A 17,796-nucleotide genomic window follows, 5' to 3' on the forward strand; every position below is an offset into this window, starting at 1 on the left:
TATTGCACATTAGTGTTATTGCACATGTGTGGATGTGTGTGTTTGTTCAGTTAAAGTCTTTGTTGTGGAGTCTGACAGCAGTGGGGAGGAAAGACCTGCGAAATCTCTCCGTCCCACACCGTGGGTGCCGCAGTCTCCCACTGAAGGAGCTGCTCAGTGCTGTCACAGTCTGCTGCATGGGGTGGGAGATGTTGTCCAACAGGGATGACAGCTTAGCCGCCATTCTCCTGTCACTCACCACCTCCACTGGGTCCAGAGGGCATCCTAGAACAGAGCTGGCCCTTCGGATCAGCCTGTTCAGTCTCTTCCTGTCCCCAGCAGAGATGCTGCCGCCCCAGCAGACCACACCATAAAAGATAGCAGAAGCCACCACAGAGTCATAGAAGGTCTTCAGGAGTGGGCCCTCCACTCCAAATGACCTGAGTCTCCGCAGCAGGTACAACCTGCTCTGCCCTTTCCTGTAGAGGGCGTCTGAGTTATGAGTCCAGTCCAGTCTATTGTTCAGATGAACACCAAGGTACCTGTAGCTGTCCACAGCCTCAATGTCCATACCTTGGATGTTCAGTGGTTGCAGTGGAGAATGCTTGTGCCTGCGGAAGTCTACCACCAGCTCCTTGGTTTTACTGGCGTTGATCTGGAGGTAGTTCAGCTGGCACCAGTCCACAAAGTCTTGAGTCAGTCCTCTGTACTCCTTGTCGTCCCCATCAGTGATGAGGCCGACTTTTGCAGAGTCATCAGAGAACTTCTGCAGGAAGCACTGGGTGGAATTGTGGGAGAAGTCTGCAGTGTAGATGGTGAAGAGGAACGGAGCCAGAACCGTTCCCTGTGGGGCCCCCGTACTGCAGACGACCCTGTCCGACACACAGCCCTGAGTCCTCACATACTGTGGTCGGTCGGTGAGGTAGTCCAGGATCCAGGTAGTGAGGTGATGGTCCACTCCAGAGTTCACCAGCTTGTCCTTTAGAACCGAGGGAAGAATAGTGTTGAAGGCACTGGAGAAATCAAAGAACATGATTCTCACAGTGCTCCCAGCGGTCTCCAGGTGAGCGAGGGAACGATGTAGGAGGTGAATGACGGCATCATCCGCTCCAATGCCAGGCTGGTAGGCAAACTGAAGTGGGTCCAGTGATGAGCTTGTTAGGCGCCGAAGCTGAGCCAGGACCAACCGCTCCAGGGTCTTCATCAGGTGGGATGTCAGAGCCACCGGCCTGTAGCTGTTGAGGTCCTTGGGGCGTGAAGTCTTTGGCACTGGTACAACACAGGAGGTTTTCCAGAGCTGTGGGACTCTTCCCAACCTCAGGCTCAGGTTGAAGAGGTGCTCCATCACCCCACACAGTTGGTCCGCGCAGGACCTGACGACCCTCGAGCTGATGCCATCTGGGCCCGCTGCCTTCTTGCCATTAATCCTCATTATCCTGTTTGTACGGTTTTCACCTGCTCTGTTGAATGATCCAGGAAAATGTAGTTTTGGCTTTTTTCTGCATTGATAAATACTGACTGAATACTGTGTTCCATTTGTGTTTACACAATAAAAACAAAGAAAATGAAAACTGAGGATATGTTTTTCAGAATGAAAGTAATGAAATGAAAATAAAGGACAGAAAATATTCAAAAACTATTTAGCAGAGAAAATAGTTTGTGGATGATCGTGATCAGCTGAAGAAACACTTTGGGAAGCGTCGTGGGCAGATGTTGTTGCTTTCAGGATTTTACTGCTAGCACACACTAATACCATATAGTAAACAACACAACTACACCCAAACAGGTCTAAATAAAACAGCTAACTGAGGCTTAACAGTGTTGGAATATAACTGGAATAAACCCCCAAATAACAATGTTCATTATTAGAGTCAGGTCTATGAAACAGAAACAAATGGAGTATAGTTTACACTAGGATGTGCCAGAGGGTCAGAGAATATCCATCAGTGTGCAACCATCAAAGGCCCTTATTACAGAAACCGTAGACTAATGAGTCAGTTATGTTACAGTGTGACCAGCTGATGCTGTTAAAATGATCACGATATGTAGGAATGTGACTCAGACATGAAGCTCACATACTGTATGCTCTCTGACTCTCCCACCATCAGAGCCATAAATCCTTTTTTAGACGTACTTGTTGGGATCTACTTGCAAAGTTACACTGTGTGTGATCATGAGCTCAGCTCCAACACAGGCAGTGGAAAAGATTAAAACAGCTGCATTTAGTAGTCATATTGTTGACATATTAATCTAAATATTATCGATTGTAGGATTACTACTGATATATCACACCTACAGAAACAGCCAGATTAAAAATGGTGTGTCAGTCTTTTGGCTCGCAGGCTGCAGAAACTTGTTTCTACTGGAAACTTGGTGGTTTTTGTCTGTTTTTCAGACGTGTATGATTTGACTCACTGTAAGAAAACCTTTGCTAAATGTTTCTGTTTACATGAAGATGCCATTACAGACCTCAGAAGATGAGGCACATAATAATTCATTTATAAGTGTAATACAGGTAAATAAACTGGTATTTGTGTGTTTGTACGAACTAAGCATTAAGAAGACTTTTACACTGCAAATCTGTTGGTTTCTCTGTGAGTGACATTTAAACTTGGAGCCTTGTGGGCACTGTTCATAGACTGTATATAAAGGATGGACACAGCCACCGTGAACAATGGGTTTCTGAACTCAGAGGCGTTTTAGAACGCATGGCTGCTGCCATGTTGGATTTTTGGATGAGTCAGTGAAGTGCCAAGCTATCAGCAACAGCCGGCAAGCTTAGACCTCATTAGAGCAAAAGATAAAAATAAAATCACAAAATTTCACTCGCCAAAATTAAAGCGCAGACTTTTTAATGACATTTTAATGTTGTAATGAATGAAATCCTGAAACCAAACTAAAGAGAATAAAACTTGAAAGGTGACAAGTTATCAACATTTTATTGTTCATATAATTCTGAATATATAATATCTGACTGTTTCACTGACAGAAAGCTTCAGTATGTACCTCGGTACATTTCTGTGTAGAGTCCCATAAAGAACAAGAAGAAGAAGGGAGAGAGAGCCGCTGTGAGGAGAAGAAGCTCGAGCTGAATGATATTCATGATGAATGAACTGTAAACTGGTTTAACCGATGGACTCAACACCCTCACTTCCTGTTTTCTCTTCTTTCACTTTTATCAGACATGTTGTGTTTTGTCTTTAATAAGATGACCTTTGAACACAGAATACTGACAGCAGGAAGAATTATCAACATGATGATATTTAGTCATTTTTCAGCAACTCTGGATTACTGGGTTTGTTGTATAAAAGACCAGAAACACGTCGTAACTTTGGACATCCAATGCACACATAATTACAAACTATTTCAACACACGTTAAACTATTTTACAAATGCATAACCCAACACTAATCCAATTCAGGGTTGCTGGAGGCTATCCCACGTGTTACAGAGTGAGAGGAGGGTACACCTGGACAGGTCGCTCCCTGTCACAGGGCCAACACAGACATCTACTCACACCTATGGTCACTTTAGTAAAACACATGAAGAAAGAAGCAGTGATGAATCTTCATGCACAATAAAGTCCAACACACACGGTTAGTGCAATAATTTACATGCAAGGATGTAAATTGTTTGTAGGGTGGATGCTTGTCTGTTTTGAAGAGACTGATCAGTGCCCGTCGGTCTGGCTTCATGCTTATTGTGTATTTCTTTCATGGACAGCCAGGCCGACCACATAAAGGGAAAAGACCACCTGCAGTCTTTGGGCAGGTATGAAGCAGTGAGATGTGTGGGTCACACTGTGAGAAGTGGAGAACAAGGCAAAATGTAGGTCTTTGAAATTGATGCGATTGGTGTATCTACAAGGAGGCTGCTGCCAGTATTTTTATATTTACACTTTTCAGCCAAGTAAACAGCTGTTGATATGCTGTATGTACGACCTTCTTCTTTTTCTTTCCCTTTAAAGCTCGCCACAGCAGGTCATCCTCCTCTCTCTCCTCCTCTGTCACACCAACACTCTGTTCTTCTTCACTACATCCATGAATCTTCTCTGAGGTCTTCCTCTTTTCCTCCTGGCAGCTCTGCCTTCACATCCTTTCCCAGTCTATCCTCTATCCCTCCTCTGCACAAGTGCAGCTTTGTCTCCAAACTGCTGAACCTGAGCTGTCCCTGTGATGCAGTCCTCTCTAATCCTGTCCATCCTGATCATTCCCAGTAAAAATCCTCCCGTCCTCTGCCACCTCCAGCTCAGCCTCCTGTCTTTTTGCATCACAGCAGCTCTCACAGGAGACCATTCTCAAAGTCATCTTGTAAATTTTTCCAATTAAATTTATCAAGAGGTGTAAGACCTTTAGGGTGCTCTGCTTCACACATCTTCACTTGTATTCCTTTCTTCTCCAGTAGCTCCCAACATGTACTCTGAGTGATACAGGTCCTTTTGTGGGCCTCAGCTCCACAGTTATGTCTTCTCTTTGGAGGAAGCTGGGATCCTCAGTTCAGGATTATGCAACCTAAATGATTCTGTTAACGTTACACCTCCTGTGCTGAGAGAGTCCAAAAATCCACTTTGTTCAGTCACGTGTTTGTCGGATCTTCCTGCCAGTTTCGTGTTTCATTGTATAGCAATGTTTGTGTTTCAAGTATGTTTGTGTTCTTGCTTTCAGGTCCTTTCAGTGAACATTTCAAAGCAGTCAATAATACAGACACATCTATGATGGGCACTGACACAAGTCTTCAGTGGTGCTCCTGGAGCTGAGATCTTAAACAAAAAACAATCAGGGATGAAGAAGATTCATTTCAGTCTCACAAGCTGTTTTTTAAAGGAATCAGGTTTGTTCCAGTTTGCAGAAAAGACACCAAACATGTTAAAACTACTTGTAATGATGTGGGCACTCCTATCACTGCCTCGACTTCATCTTCATCCTTTTCAAATGCAGATTCATCAAATGTTCCTGATCTAACGGTTTCTTTAAGCTCACGGTTCTCCTCACTTCACTGCATTTCTTTTGTAAACTTTCACTCGTGTCTTTTTTGTTTTGCTCATCATCAACACCTGGAAGTGTCACAGATGATTTAAATCTGAGAGCCGCTGCATCCTGCTACATCTTTTCCTCCATCCTCTTTTCCTGCAGCCTGCTGTGCTGCTCACACCTCCGCACGTCTTCCTCCCTCTTCCTCTTGTTGGTGGCTGTTGTGCTTGAGGAGATGGAAGGAGCTCAGACAGAGGACACATCAGGTGTGTCACCTAAAAAAAAAACGCTTTCTGTTCAGTAAATGCTGAAGTATGAACACGTGTGACAGATTTCCTGAACATCTGTTCTCCATCAGAGAGAAATCATCTGATGGAGAGTTTTTACACGGACAGAGTAAGCGCACATCTGAGCGCGCAGTGACGCACTTCTCTTTTTTCTCCTGCGGGTGGGCGTGTCCTCTGACGTCACATGAACCTGAACCGTAGAAACTTCAATCCTGCAGCTCTGAACCTGCGTGACAGCGGCTTCATCCAGGTAACATTTATCACAGACAGCACAGAGAAGCAGGCTCAGACCCGCCGTCAGACTTTAACTGTGAGAAACTTTCTGTGACCTCGAGGTGAATTTTCGGTTCAGGTAATAAACGCGGAACATTTGGACCGGAAGTAAACGATATAGTTCATGTCGTATTTTTGTCTGTAAATCTGTGTGAAAGTAAGATTGAACCGGTGACTTAATTAAAAAACGGGATAAAGTACAGAAAAACTGCTCACCTCATGATTACATCATATCTCTGTGACAGTAACGCAGCCGAGGTGCGATGGGAAGACCCGGAAATGGAAGACGCGGAAATGGAGCGCCATAACACAAGAACACTTGCTTTCACTTCTCTGCTCGCTCTTTGTCGTTTAAACCTGGTTAAAGTTAAAGCTGAGGAGTGCAGTGCTGTTGTGAAAGGTTTGATCAGGAATCAGGAAAAGTAAAGTCTGTCACTGTGTCCTGATACAGGCCTGTTCTGTGGGCTGTGCTCTTTGGATCAGAGGCTGTAGAACCAGCTTGGACCGTGTTTGGTGGTCCTGATATGATTCATGGACCTTAATCTGCTCTCTCTGTATAATCTCTCTGAAATGATGCGACTCAAGGATTAAACTGAGATAAATATCTCTGTTAACTAGGCCTCCGACACCATTTTAGGTATTAGAGTAGGAGGAGCCAAGGCTTTTTTTTTTCTTGAACTTTATTAACATGTATACTTAAACATTATTGTCCATTTTTACCTGCGATAATCAATTTATTATTTATTTTTTCTATATAACTAAGTTCTGTTTTACTTTTGTCTGTTAATATATTTTTCAAATGTGACTACTGAATAAAATAAACAGACTGATGAAGCTCTGACTGTAAACAGCTGCTTTTGGCTCAGTGGGGTCACCACAGGGTCGCTCCACCTGTTTGGCTTGGCAGATCGTGGGGTTGTCCGATGCCTCCCCACAGGAATCACATCAGGCAGGGCTCACACACAGGTTAGAAATAAAGTTTCAGAGAAAAAATAAAAAAATAAATGTTCATATAAAAGAGTACTGTGAGAAGCAGTCCTGTATAATTATAACCTGTATGCACACTTGGCCACCTTTACATGATCTAAAAGTACAAGTGAAAACAACCTGCTTTAAAACACATCATGAAGCGATATGCATAATTACACAACAATAAGCTCACACTACTCTCACAGAACAACAGTTATAAACTGGTGCTTCAGGGTCTGTCCTTAACAATGATGCTGTGTTTGTGTGAAGGCTGCTTGTGTGCAGCAGCATCTATATTTGAAGCACCATCTGCTGTGATTTCTACAACCTGGTGTTCAGATTCACTTTTACAGCTCAGATGTAAATAGACTTTATACCTTGTGAATAAATTACTTCAAGTTTTCACTCCATATGATACAGAGGTGGAAGTCACCTGCAGCTCGACTGCTTTCTGAAGATACAACATGAGGTGTTGTGTTTGTGAGTTCGACGCATTAACAAATTAACATTTTGAACTTTTCTCTCCTCAGGTTCTTAAACCCGACAGTTTGTCTCCAGATGAGGTAATAAATATCTGCTCATCTCGTCTGTTTCCAGCAGAGCGGCAAAATGGCAACTGCAGAAACAGGTGAGTGAGTGAGTGAGTGAGTGAGTGATGCAGACCCATCCAGAGTCAGCCTGGATGATGTAATGTTTCTCACTGTGCGTATATTCACCGCATCAGTGTCTGATGTTGTGTTCGTTACCTCTAATCACATGTGTAGGCCTTGTTTCTCAGTAGGAAAGTGTTCTTTTACTCTATAATAAATACATCTGGCTTTCTCCAGCTCTCAGCTTCAGTGGCGTGTATTTCAAAATGAAGGAACTGCATATTTGATTTGGCATCGATTTTTGCATCAGATGAAACCTACCTGTGTAACCAGACTTTGGAGCAACAGGGGCAGCGTACTAGCTTGTGCACTGCACAAGGTTGGGATTGTGTTGCCTCCTTGTTAAAACTGGGACCTTTTGTAAGGTGTGCATGCTAAACCTACAGTATAGAAATGAACAGTGCATCAGCTAACCTTGAGCTGTGTCCTCTTCTTTTTATTTATCCAGCATTCCTTTGATACTTGCTTTGTAAAAACAAAGTTAAATTTTTCTTTCCATAGTGTAGGGTTAGAATGATTGCCTAACACATGAAAGGTCTCCAGTTTGTATTATTATAGGATCTTTACCTTACACTATAGAGCGTCTTGAGGTGACTGTTGTTGTGATTTGGTGCTATTTAAATTGAATTAAATTGAAAAGTCTGAAATAAACGCTTTATTTTTGAAAGCGTGCCTCTGGGGCAACAATTTTATTGTCAATGTCAATATTGTAGTTAAGTGAACACGAAAATCTAAGTTCCCAGAACTCTGGATCTTAATAAAGTTAACAACAGTCACAAGTGTTGTAGTTGGGAAGAACTATGACCCCAGTGCAGACTGACAGGCAGACTTGAAGCTTAAAACAACCTTTCATTAAAGGTGTAAAAAATTCATGGAACACAAGGGACTAAGATCATGGCAGCAGGCAAACAGTTTGATGTGGCCAAGGGTTAAGGAGAGATAAGGGCTATAAACACACTAAGAGTAATTAGGGAGGTTGGACAAGCCAAGTGAGCACAACTAAAACTCAAAGGAGAACAAGACTGAGGGAAATAAAACTGGACACTAAACACATGAAGCAGGAATTACCAAAATAAAACAGGAAATAAATATTGAAGCAAGGACTCAGCATATGAACTTGACAGAAGGAAAACCATGAAGACGGAGGGCACAGAAAGGAAACACTAAGAAGTCTATCAAACCAAGGTCATCAGTAACTAAAGATTAAAGACCCCAATACTAGGCCATAGAACACCAATATTAAAGGAGCATGCTATAATAATAATAAGTAAGTAAGTAAGTAAAATTTTATTTATATAGCACATTTCTAGATCACAAAGTGCTTTACAAGATATAACAGATTAAAAAGACAAAATACAAATAAAGTTAGCAAAAAGCAGTTTTAAAAAGATGTGTTTTTAGCTGTTTTTTAAAAGTAATCAATGAATCAGCGGATCGTAAGTCCTGAGGAAGGGAATTCCACAGTCTGGCAGCCACAGTAGCAAAAGCTCTATCACCCCTAGTTTTCAGTCTCGTATACTGAATGACAAGTAGGCCCTGACTACTCGACCTCAGAGACCTACTAGGGGCATAGGGCTGTAAAAGTTCAATAATATATGGTGGTGCTTGTTGTTGAAGAGCCTTAAAAGTTAAAACCAAAATCTTAAAATGGACTCTAAATTCGACAGGAAGCCAATGTAACTGCATAAGCAACGGTGTTATATGTGAATATTTAGAAGCTTTCGTCAAAAGTCTTGCTGCAGCATTCTGAACGATCTGCAGACGCTCCAAAGAACCTTTGTTTAGACAAGTAAACAGGGAATTGCAATAGTCCAGTCGTGAAGAGATAAAAGCATGAATAACAATCTCCAGTTCGGTATAGGATATTATAGAGCTCAATTTAGAAATATTTCTTAAATGATAAAAGCAAGACCGAACAAGAGATTTAACAAGACTATCTAACGTAAGAGCAGGATCAAGGATAATCCCTAAGTTCCTGACAGATGGTTTTACAAACGCTGAAAGAGGACCAAGAGCATTTATTATACTGGGTATATGTCTATCTGGGGCACATAAGAGGACTTCGGTTTTATTTTCATTTAGTTGGAGGAAGTTTTCAGCCATCCAGCCTTTAATGGTTTCCAAGCACACATTTAAAAGCCGCAGCTTAGAAGCCTCTTCCGGTTTAAAAGATATATAGAGTTGGATATCGTCTGCATAACAATGGTAACAAATATCCTCAAAAGGGCTCAAAATGTGCTGGAGAGGGAGTAAATAAACTAGAAACAGTAATGGCCCTAGCACAGAGCCTTGTGGTACACCAAAAGACAGGGACGCAGAAGATGATCTATACTTAGAAACTGCCACAGAAGAATATCGTTCAGAGAGATACGAGGAGAACCATTTCAATGCAGTCCCAGAGACACCGACCCAGTGTTTCAGCCTGTTAAGTAAAATATAGTGGTCAACAGTATCAAAGGCCGACGTAAGATCCAACATTAAGAGAACAGAACATTTACCTGCATCGCTTTGTAACAAAATGTCATTAGAAACTCTAAGAAGTGCTGTTTCAGTGGAATGAACTTTACGAAAGCCAGATTGAAATTTGTCGAAAATACTATATTTATCTAAAACTGCTGTAAGCTGCTTAGCCACGATCTTCTCTAGAATCTTAGCAATTAACGGAATTTTTGAGATCGGTCTATAATTGCTAGTGAGAGATGGGTCCAGCATAGGCTTTTTTAACAAGGGATGTATAACAGCAGTTTTAAAATAGGCAGGGACTATGCCCGAGGCCAAGGAGGTATTAATTATAGTAAGAATACAGGGACCAGTAGAGTAAAAGACATTTTTGAATAATGATGCAGGTAAAAAATCAAGAGAGCAAGAGGATAATTTTGTTGCACTAACTATTTTTCCCAGCTCTGGTAGTGAAACGGGTGAAAAACCTTCTAAAACAACAGGCCGAGCTGGCGTGGGAACTGACAGCGCAGACGCTGAAAAAGACAGGTTTTTCCTTATGTTGCTAATTTTTTCTAAAAAGAAAGCAAGAAAAGTTTCACAATCTTCAACAGAAGAAATAATAGCAGCAGGTGGAGCAGGAGTAATAATATTAGTAATAGTATCAAATAAAACTTTAGGATTACCTCTGCTCTTTGCAACCAACTGAGAAAAGTAAGCAGCCCTCGCAACTCTAATAGCATTGTTAAAGGAGGCTAAAAGATCCTTTAAATAAAGGAGATGAACATTTAAGTGGGTTTTCCTCCATAACCGCTCAGCTTTACGACAATTACATTTTATAAGACGAATGTTGTCATTTAACCAGGGTACAGACTTGGAAACAGGCACAGGTCTCATTTTAATCGGACAGATTTCATCTAAGATCGAAAGACAATGATAATTGAATAGATCTATAGAAAAATCAACATCGTTTTGTGGGGATAATGTTAAATTAAAAACATCAGAGAACTTCTGTGCTGTGGAGGAGTCTAAAGTGCGGGAAATAACTGTCTGATGAACAGGAGACATAGGCTCATAGAAAGACATATTAAAAAAGACACAATAATGGTCAGAAATAAAAATGTCCTTAGAACAAATATAATCAATATTCAGACCCAAAGAAAAAACAAGGTCCAGTGTATGGCCTTTGTTATGTGTGGGGCCAGATACATGTTGGATAAAATGAAAAGAGTCCATGATGCTGGTAAAACCCCTAGCAAAGAGGTCAGACTCATCATCAACATGTATATTAAAATCTCCCACAAGAAGCAATTTAGACAACCTCATAGTAGAGGACAGAAAATCACTAAACTCGGCTAAAAACGAGCTGTTTGGGCCAGGAGGGCGATAAACCAACGCACAGTAAAAAGGATCCTTCTTTCCGATTTTGATGAGCACATTTCAATAGTCAAAGTCAAGAACACAGGGAAGCATGATTTACCATTTTAAGAAATTAACCATTTTAGGAAAATAAAATGCCCGAGGGCCCGCATCTGGTAGCCGGACCTTAGTCCAGGGGCTCGGCCGGGCACAGCCTGAAAAAGGGACTTGGGCCCATTCTCCTGTAGGCTCAACACCTGCAGGGGGCGCCATAGTGGTTGGGTGCAATGTGTGTCAGGCAGAAGCCAGGAGTGGAGGAACTGGCAGACCGATCCCGGCTACCATGACTAGCAATTGGGACATGGAATGTCACCTCCCTGGTGGGAAAGGAGCCTGAGTTAGTGCGTGAGGTTGAGAGGTATCGTCTAAATATAGTCGGGCTCACCTCAACACACGGCTTGGACTCTGGAACCAGTCTCCTGGAGAGGGGTTGGACTTTGTCTCAGTCTGGAGTTGGCCCTGGTGAGAGGCGGCGGGCTGTGGTGGGTATTCTAGTATCCCCTCAGCTTGCTGCCTGTGCATTGGGGTTGTTCCCAGTGGATGAGAGGGTTTGTTCCCTGCGCCTTCGGGTCAGGGAATGTGTCCGGACTGTCGTCTGCGCTTATGCGACGCTTCAGAGTTGCTTGGGCAGAGTGCTTGAGGGTGCTCCATGTGGGGACTCTGTTGTCTTACTGGGAGACTTTAACGCTCACATGGGCAACAACAGTGAAACCTGGAGGGCCCTGATTGGGAGGAATGGCCTCCCGGATCTGAACCCGAGTGTTTTTTGTTGTTGGAATTCTGTGCAAATCACATTTTGTCCATATTTAACACCATGTACGAACATAAGGGTGTCAATAAGCACGTGGCACCAGGATACCCTAGGTCACAGGTCGATGAACGATTTTGTAATTGTATCACCAGACCTGTGACCATATATTCTGTACACTCGGGTAAAGAGAGGGGCTGAGCTGTCAACTGATCACCACCTGGTGGTGAGTCGGATCAGGTGGCGGGGGAAGATGCTGGACAGAACTGGCGGACCCTCACTATACATTTATTGTGAGGGTTGTGGTTCCCATCTTTTAGAAGGGGAACAGATGGTGTGTTCCAACTATAGGGGGAATCATACTCCTCAGCATCCCCGGGAACCTAGGGACCAATAAAGTATTCTTAAAGTCTATGCCAGGGTGCTTTAAAGGAGAATTTGTCTGTTAGTTGAACCTTGGATACAGGAGGAACAATGCAGTTTTTGTCCTGATGGTGGAACACTGGATTAGCTCTTTACCCTCTCGAGAATACTCGAGGGTGCATGGGAGTTTTCCTAACCAGTCTAAATGTGTTTTGTGGATCCGGAGAAGGCATTTGACCGTGTCCCTCGGAGTGTCCTGTGTGAGGTTTTTCGGGAGTATGGGGTGTCTGGCCCATTTCTACGGGCCACTCGATCCTTATACAACCATTGCAAGAGCTTGGTCCACATAGCCAGCAATAAGTCAGACTCATTTTCGGTGGGTGATGGACTCCGCCAGGGCTGCCCTTTGTCACCGATTCTGTTCATAATTCTTATGGACAGAATTGCTAGGGGTAGCCACATCATCTGCAGATGAGAGATTATATCTCTCGGCTGGCCTGGGAACGCCTTGGTGTTCCCCCAGATAAGCTGGAGGAGGTGGCTGGGGAGAGGGAGGTCTGGGCTTCTCTGCTTAGGCTGCTGCCCCCGCAACCCAGCCCCGGATAAAGCGGAAGAAGATGGATGGACAAAAATAACATTGTCAAATCCACAAGAACTATGATTCCACAAAAACTCAAAACTCTGGATCAACAACCGAGGGACCCTGATACAGTAACAAGTTGGGAAAGTTTAAATGTGTTCATTCATATTGCCTTGATAATTAGAATGTTTTTTTTAGCTGGAGAAAGCCTAAATGTTTGAGACCGATGTAAGCGATTTACAGAGCACTGCTAACATCTAATACTGAGAAAGAAAAAAAGCCACCACATATGAGTCAAGGCATCAAACACAGGATCAAATACTGACACAAAGAAAAGCTTCACTAGAAAGAGGTCTCATGTGACGATGGTAGTTATTTATGATCCAGTGTGTCTGTGTGTGTGACATCATCATTGTTTTGTTTTATTACAGGAAACCTTCAACCCCTCAGACACAGCAGCAGCAATCCCACCATAAAACCGTCCAGTGAGTTAAGCTGCAGTTATGGTGTTTACGGTTATTTTACCATTCAGGATGCAAAGTTCAGACTCTCACATTGACTTCTTTCTATCCGTGCCCCCTGCTCTGTTAGATCCGTAGAATTTTCCAAACTTTCTCCATCATCTGATCTTCATCTGTCCAAATCATGTTCCTCACACAGTCCTGTATCTGCCTGGCTGACCCCCACAATCAGGTGTCAGTGTAGCTTTAGCCTTTAGTCTTTGTGATCCAGCTTTTTCCATTTGAACCTTTTTCTGAATCTGTTGCTGCATTGTTGCAGCTTTTTCCTGTCACGTTCCAACATAATCAGTGGACTCTACGTAGTTTCATAAATTTTAGAGTTACCATGTAACTGGAACTCATGACATCGATAATGCCTGACACATTCTGTAGAAAATTCACTTTGTCTTTAGCCTCTGCACTAGCACACAACCCACTCAGAGAAACACCTCATGAAACATCAGCTTCATTAAACAGGAATCATAGCATTACGAAAGGAAAGGAGGAACACCTGACTCAGGCCATGCATTAGTTTAGATGTAGACTGAAGTTAAGTGTCCCCATCCTCACAGGAGAAAGCATAAAAACCTCTGTTTTCCTCACTGCATGTCAACAATTTAATTTCTGTGAATGCCTGATGTGTAGATCTAATTTAGTTTTTATCTTTTCAGTGTCTGAGCTGAGGGTTGTTCTGCTGGGGAACAGCTGGTCTTTGAGGAGAGACGTGGGGAACTTCATACTGGGAGAGACTGAGTTCAGCACCGAGGAGCCGGACTGCTGTGAGACAAGTAGACTACTGAAGGAGAAGAACCTAGTTCTCATCAACACTCCAGATCTGCTGCTTCCAAACATCTCTGAAGACAAATTGAAGGAACATGTAGAAACGTGTGTGAGGCTCTCTGATCCTGGACCTCATGTGTTCCTGCTGGTTCTACAGCCTGAAGACTTCACTGAGGAGCAAAAACAGAGGCTCTGCAGAGTCCTTCAACTCTTCAGTGATCGATCATTTGACCATTCACTAATTTTCATGTCAACATCCAGAGAAGAGAGTTCATTTGAAAACTGTGTGACTCATCCACCGCTAAAAGAAATGATCAGAATGTGCAGATACAGATACCTGTGGCAGAAGAGCTTTGAACGTTCAGAGCTGTTAACACGTTTGGTTCAAACAGCAAAGGAGATAAATGAAGATCGTCTGAGCTGTGATGTATTTGAGGATGAGGATGGCGGATTATTCATGAGACCAAAGTGTGTTTTAAACCTGGTTCTGTGTGGGAGGAGAGGAGCAGGGAAGACGTCAGCAGCCAAGGCCATTTTAGGTCAGACTGAGCTTCATTCAGTCTCCAACTCATCAGAGTGTGTTAAACATCAGGAAGAGGTGTGTGGACGTTGGGTTTCCCTGGTGGAGCTGCCTGCCTTGTATGGAAAATCTCAGGAGGCAGTGATGGAGGAATCACTCAGGTGTATCGCCCTCTGTGATCCTGAGGGTGTCCATGCCTTCATCCTGGTCCTACCTGTAGATTCCCTCACTGATGAAGACAAGGGAGAGTTAGAGACCATCCAGGACACATTCAGCTCTCGGGTCAATGACTTCACCGTGATTCTGTTCACTGTGGACTCAGATCCTACAGATCCAGCTGTTGGTAACTTTGTAAAGGAAAACAAGGACATCCAGGAGCTCTGTGAGAGATTTGGAGGAAGATCAGTTGTTCTCAACATCAAAGACAAACAGCAGATCCCACAGCTGTTAGATACTGTGGAAAAGATGACAGTTAAAGAGTTCGGGTGCTTCTCCAAGGACACAGTCATCAAGGGTCTGACTGAGATGGTGAGGAAGCTTCCAGCTGAACAGAGGAGTGAGGTGGGAGGTGCTGATGGAAAACAGAGCAGAGCGAGAGAACGTAAAATCAGTGAGATGAGTGACGACACAAAGGAAGTCCCACAGATAGACGTGGAGAGAGTTTTGAAAGAGAAGGATGAAGAGATGAAGAGGAGAGACGAGGACCTCAAGAAAAAAGAGAAAGAGTTGAAAGGTCTGCGCATGAAAATCAGTGAGCAGAATGGACAGATTGAAGAGGAGAGAAAACTGAGAGCAAAGCAGCTGAAGGATAAAGACGAATCCATCAACAAGGAGCGCAAAGAGAGAAAGAGAGAACGAGAGGAGGAGACGAGGAGACAGAAAAAACAAGAAGAAGTGAGAGTTCAGTCAGAAAGAGAACAAAAGGAAGCAGCTGAGAGGAAGCTGGAGCAGCACAGGAGAGAGATGAAGAAAGAGCGAGAGGCCTGGGAAAAAGAAAGAAAGGAGATCTGGGAGCGATTTCATCAGGAGCAAAAACAGAACCTGGAGGAGGTGAAAGCAAACCACAGAAAGCTGCAGGAAGAGTATCAGTGGAAGAGGAGGAAGTGGACATATTCATTAATTGCTGCCTTATTGTCATTAATAATGTTTTTATTATATTATATCTTTACCACAAACACTACAGAGAGCGCAAAGGCAGAGAAGGGTCTGTGAGCTTGGAGCGTTTGCTAAGATGTAAACTACCCTGATGGAGTTTGTTCAAGCTACTTTAAATAAGAGTGAAATTACTCATTTACACTTCAAATGGAATCATGAACTATACTAAAAAAAGTCACATCCTGCTGCCACTCAATGAAACAACAAACATCAAGCTGTAATTACAAAAAGTGAACGTCTCACTTTTTACAGGAATGTGCAGAACTAACAAAAGTCTTGGTTTGTGTTCAGTGTCATCAGCAGGACACCTGCCAGGGTTCATGTGGGTGTCTTACTGTACGTATGACTGCTTAGTTACACAGGTTACTCCTAAAATAGCGCACAGTAAATGTGAACAGTTATTAATATACAGCAGTAATGAGAGGTTTCAGGAGGTGTATCTGAGTAGACTGTCCCTGTTTCACTGTGGTCAAACTCGTGTCTGACAATAACAGCAGAGTCATCTTATGTTCAGTTGCATAAATGCCATGAGCTGCCATGTGATTGGCTGATGAGAAACTTGCATTGATGAGAAGTGGAACAGGTGTACCTAAAGAAGTGGCCAGTGAGTTTGTGTCATTGTGTAGGTTGGAGGACTTTTTGAATGTGATCGCTTTACTGTGCTGTTAACCTGAGCAATCACTAGATGGCGCTGTTGCATTGTTTTTGCCTGCTAGAGTTTTGGCTTTCCAAACTAACACTATCAAACAATTTTATGTTAAATTACTCAACAGATGTTTACTTCATCCCAATCACAAGCCATATGAACAGCAAACAGTTAATTTTTTCCCTTTACCTTTGTTAGATCACATTTATGAATTAATGTGCTCGTTTTTTTGTTTTGTTTTTTTGTTTTTAAATAAAATGTTATAATAAAAAAAATAAATCAGTTATAATCAAGTGGAGTGAGTGGAAAGACACAACACATTTACACGTGAAACAATATGTTTCACAACTAAATGGGATCAGGTGCTCATCAATGGTGACATTAGGCCCAGGGTTGTAAAACAGGGGAGGTGGTGCACCCACTTATCCCACACTGTCCTGATGGCAGCTAGCTTGACTCTCTGCCGTCGAGCTGGTCTGTCGTCTCGGTTATCAAAACGGATAATCCTGGAAATTTTGTGGAAGTTTTCCAGAGACATTGATGCACGGAAAGGTTCGTGCCGGTTTCTGCATCCCACAGGATTCTGTCGATTCCCCTTTGGACCTGAAAAAGCTCAAATGAAGACTTGATGTCCTGCACATGAGTAACTGTCAGCCGTGTTGGCCCTGGCTTATCACAGTAGCAGCTCTGCAGGGTGGCTCATTTCTTGGGCAAGAAGGCCATTCAATTTCACCAGTTATTGACATCCATATTTCTTCACTTGCTGTCTGGTGGGCTTGTTCTGGTCCTGGAGCTGGCAGCAGATGGGGTACTCGTCTTCGTTTTGTTACTAAATGGTGCTCAACCTCATCCTCTTCTTCAAAGTCACTGTCAGACTGAATTTTCAGAAATGTGAAATATTCTGAAACCTCTTTGTCAACATCATCATCCGAAGCTCCTCTCTCTTCCAAAATCAATTGGATGGCCCTCGCAGCAGATAATCTTTTGCCATTTTGATCAGTTGTGATAAAGAACCACACTGGCAAAGTCTTATTTATAGTATTATGCCCCTAATTTGCAGGTCGGACAGGGTATGAGAACATAAAATTTGGATTCCTCAAGAAAGAGGGTAAAATGTGCGGGAATGTCAGAGCAGATGGTGCTGATAGTTGAATTTTCAACAATGCTGCAACTTTGTGCGCGAGCAGGAGGGGAAGAAAACACTATCAGCAGCACCAGAAAGGAGGAAGACAGAGTGTGGGAACACAGGACCTACACTTTCAACACTTTTATTAGACCTGGGTCCAGTGGACCCGAACACCTTGTGTGTAATGTAAATGTGTGGGGGGAGGTACAGTATGAGGTCATTGAAAATGAGTTTGGATTTATGTTCTTCACAGAAAATAAGCCAAAGCCAATGAATTTCAGGTTGAAAAAATAATTAATTGTTTAATTTTTCTTTAGAAAAAAACTGAAAACGGGTCTCACAGACCCAAACACCATACAAGGGTTAAAAAGTATTAAAGTAAAGCAGTTTCT

The 17,796-nt window shown here is 42.8% G+C and overlaps 1 protein-coding gene across 3 annotated transcripts; it reads left to right on the top strand.

The window, feature by feature from the left end:
- The first annotated feature begins 5,342 nt into the window (after positions 1–5,342).
- On the top strand, positions 5,343–16,571 carry LOC113034392 (GTPase IMAP family member 8-like). Of its 3 annotated transcripts, none has more exons than XM_026188914.2 (4): positions 5,343–5,486; positions 7,009–7,106; positions 13,109–13,162; positions 13,849–16,571. In XM_026188914.2, the coding sequence occupies exons 2-4, from the start codon at positions 7,088–7,090 to the stop codon at positions 15,687–15,689; spliced, it is 1,914 nt and encodes a 637-aa protein (XP_026044699.2). In that variant the 5' UTR covers positions 5,343–5,486; positions 7,009–7,087; the 3' UTR covers positions 15,690–16,571. The 3 variants fall into 3 exon arrangements, with proteins under 3 accessions (XP_026044699.2, XP_026044700.2, XP_080165061.1); XM_026188915.2 differs by having other exon boundaries at positions 5,454–5,588; XM_080308935.1 differs by lacking the exon at positions 5,343–5,486 and adding an exon at positions 5,614–6,475.
- Positions 16,572–17,796: the final 1,225 nt, after the last annotated feature.

This window comes from Astatotilapia calliptera, chromosome 12, assembly GCF_964374335.1.
Source record: "Astatotilapia calliptera chromosome 12, fAstCal68.1, whole genome shotgun sequence".
Lineage (NCBI taxonomy): Eukaryota > Metazoa > Chordata > Actinopteri > Cichliformes > Cichlidae > Astatotilapia > Astatotilapia calliptera.

Excerpts from the sequence above, each read along its gene's own strand:
- LOC113034392 (XM_026188914.2), top strand. Across the intron at positions 13,163-13,848 it reads TCCCACCATAAAACCGTCCA|TGTCTGAGCTGAGGGTTGTT; the intron begins GTGAGTTAAGCT and ends TTATCTTTTCAG.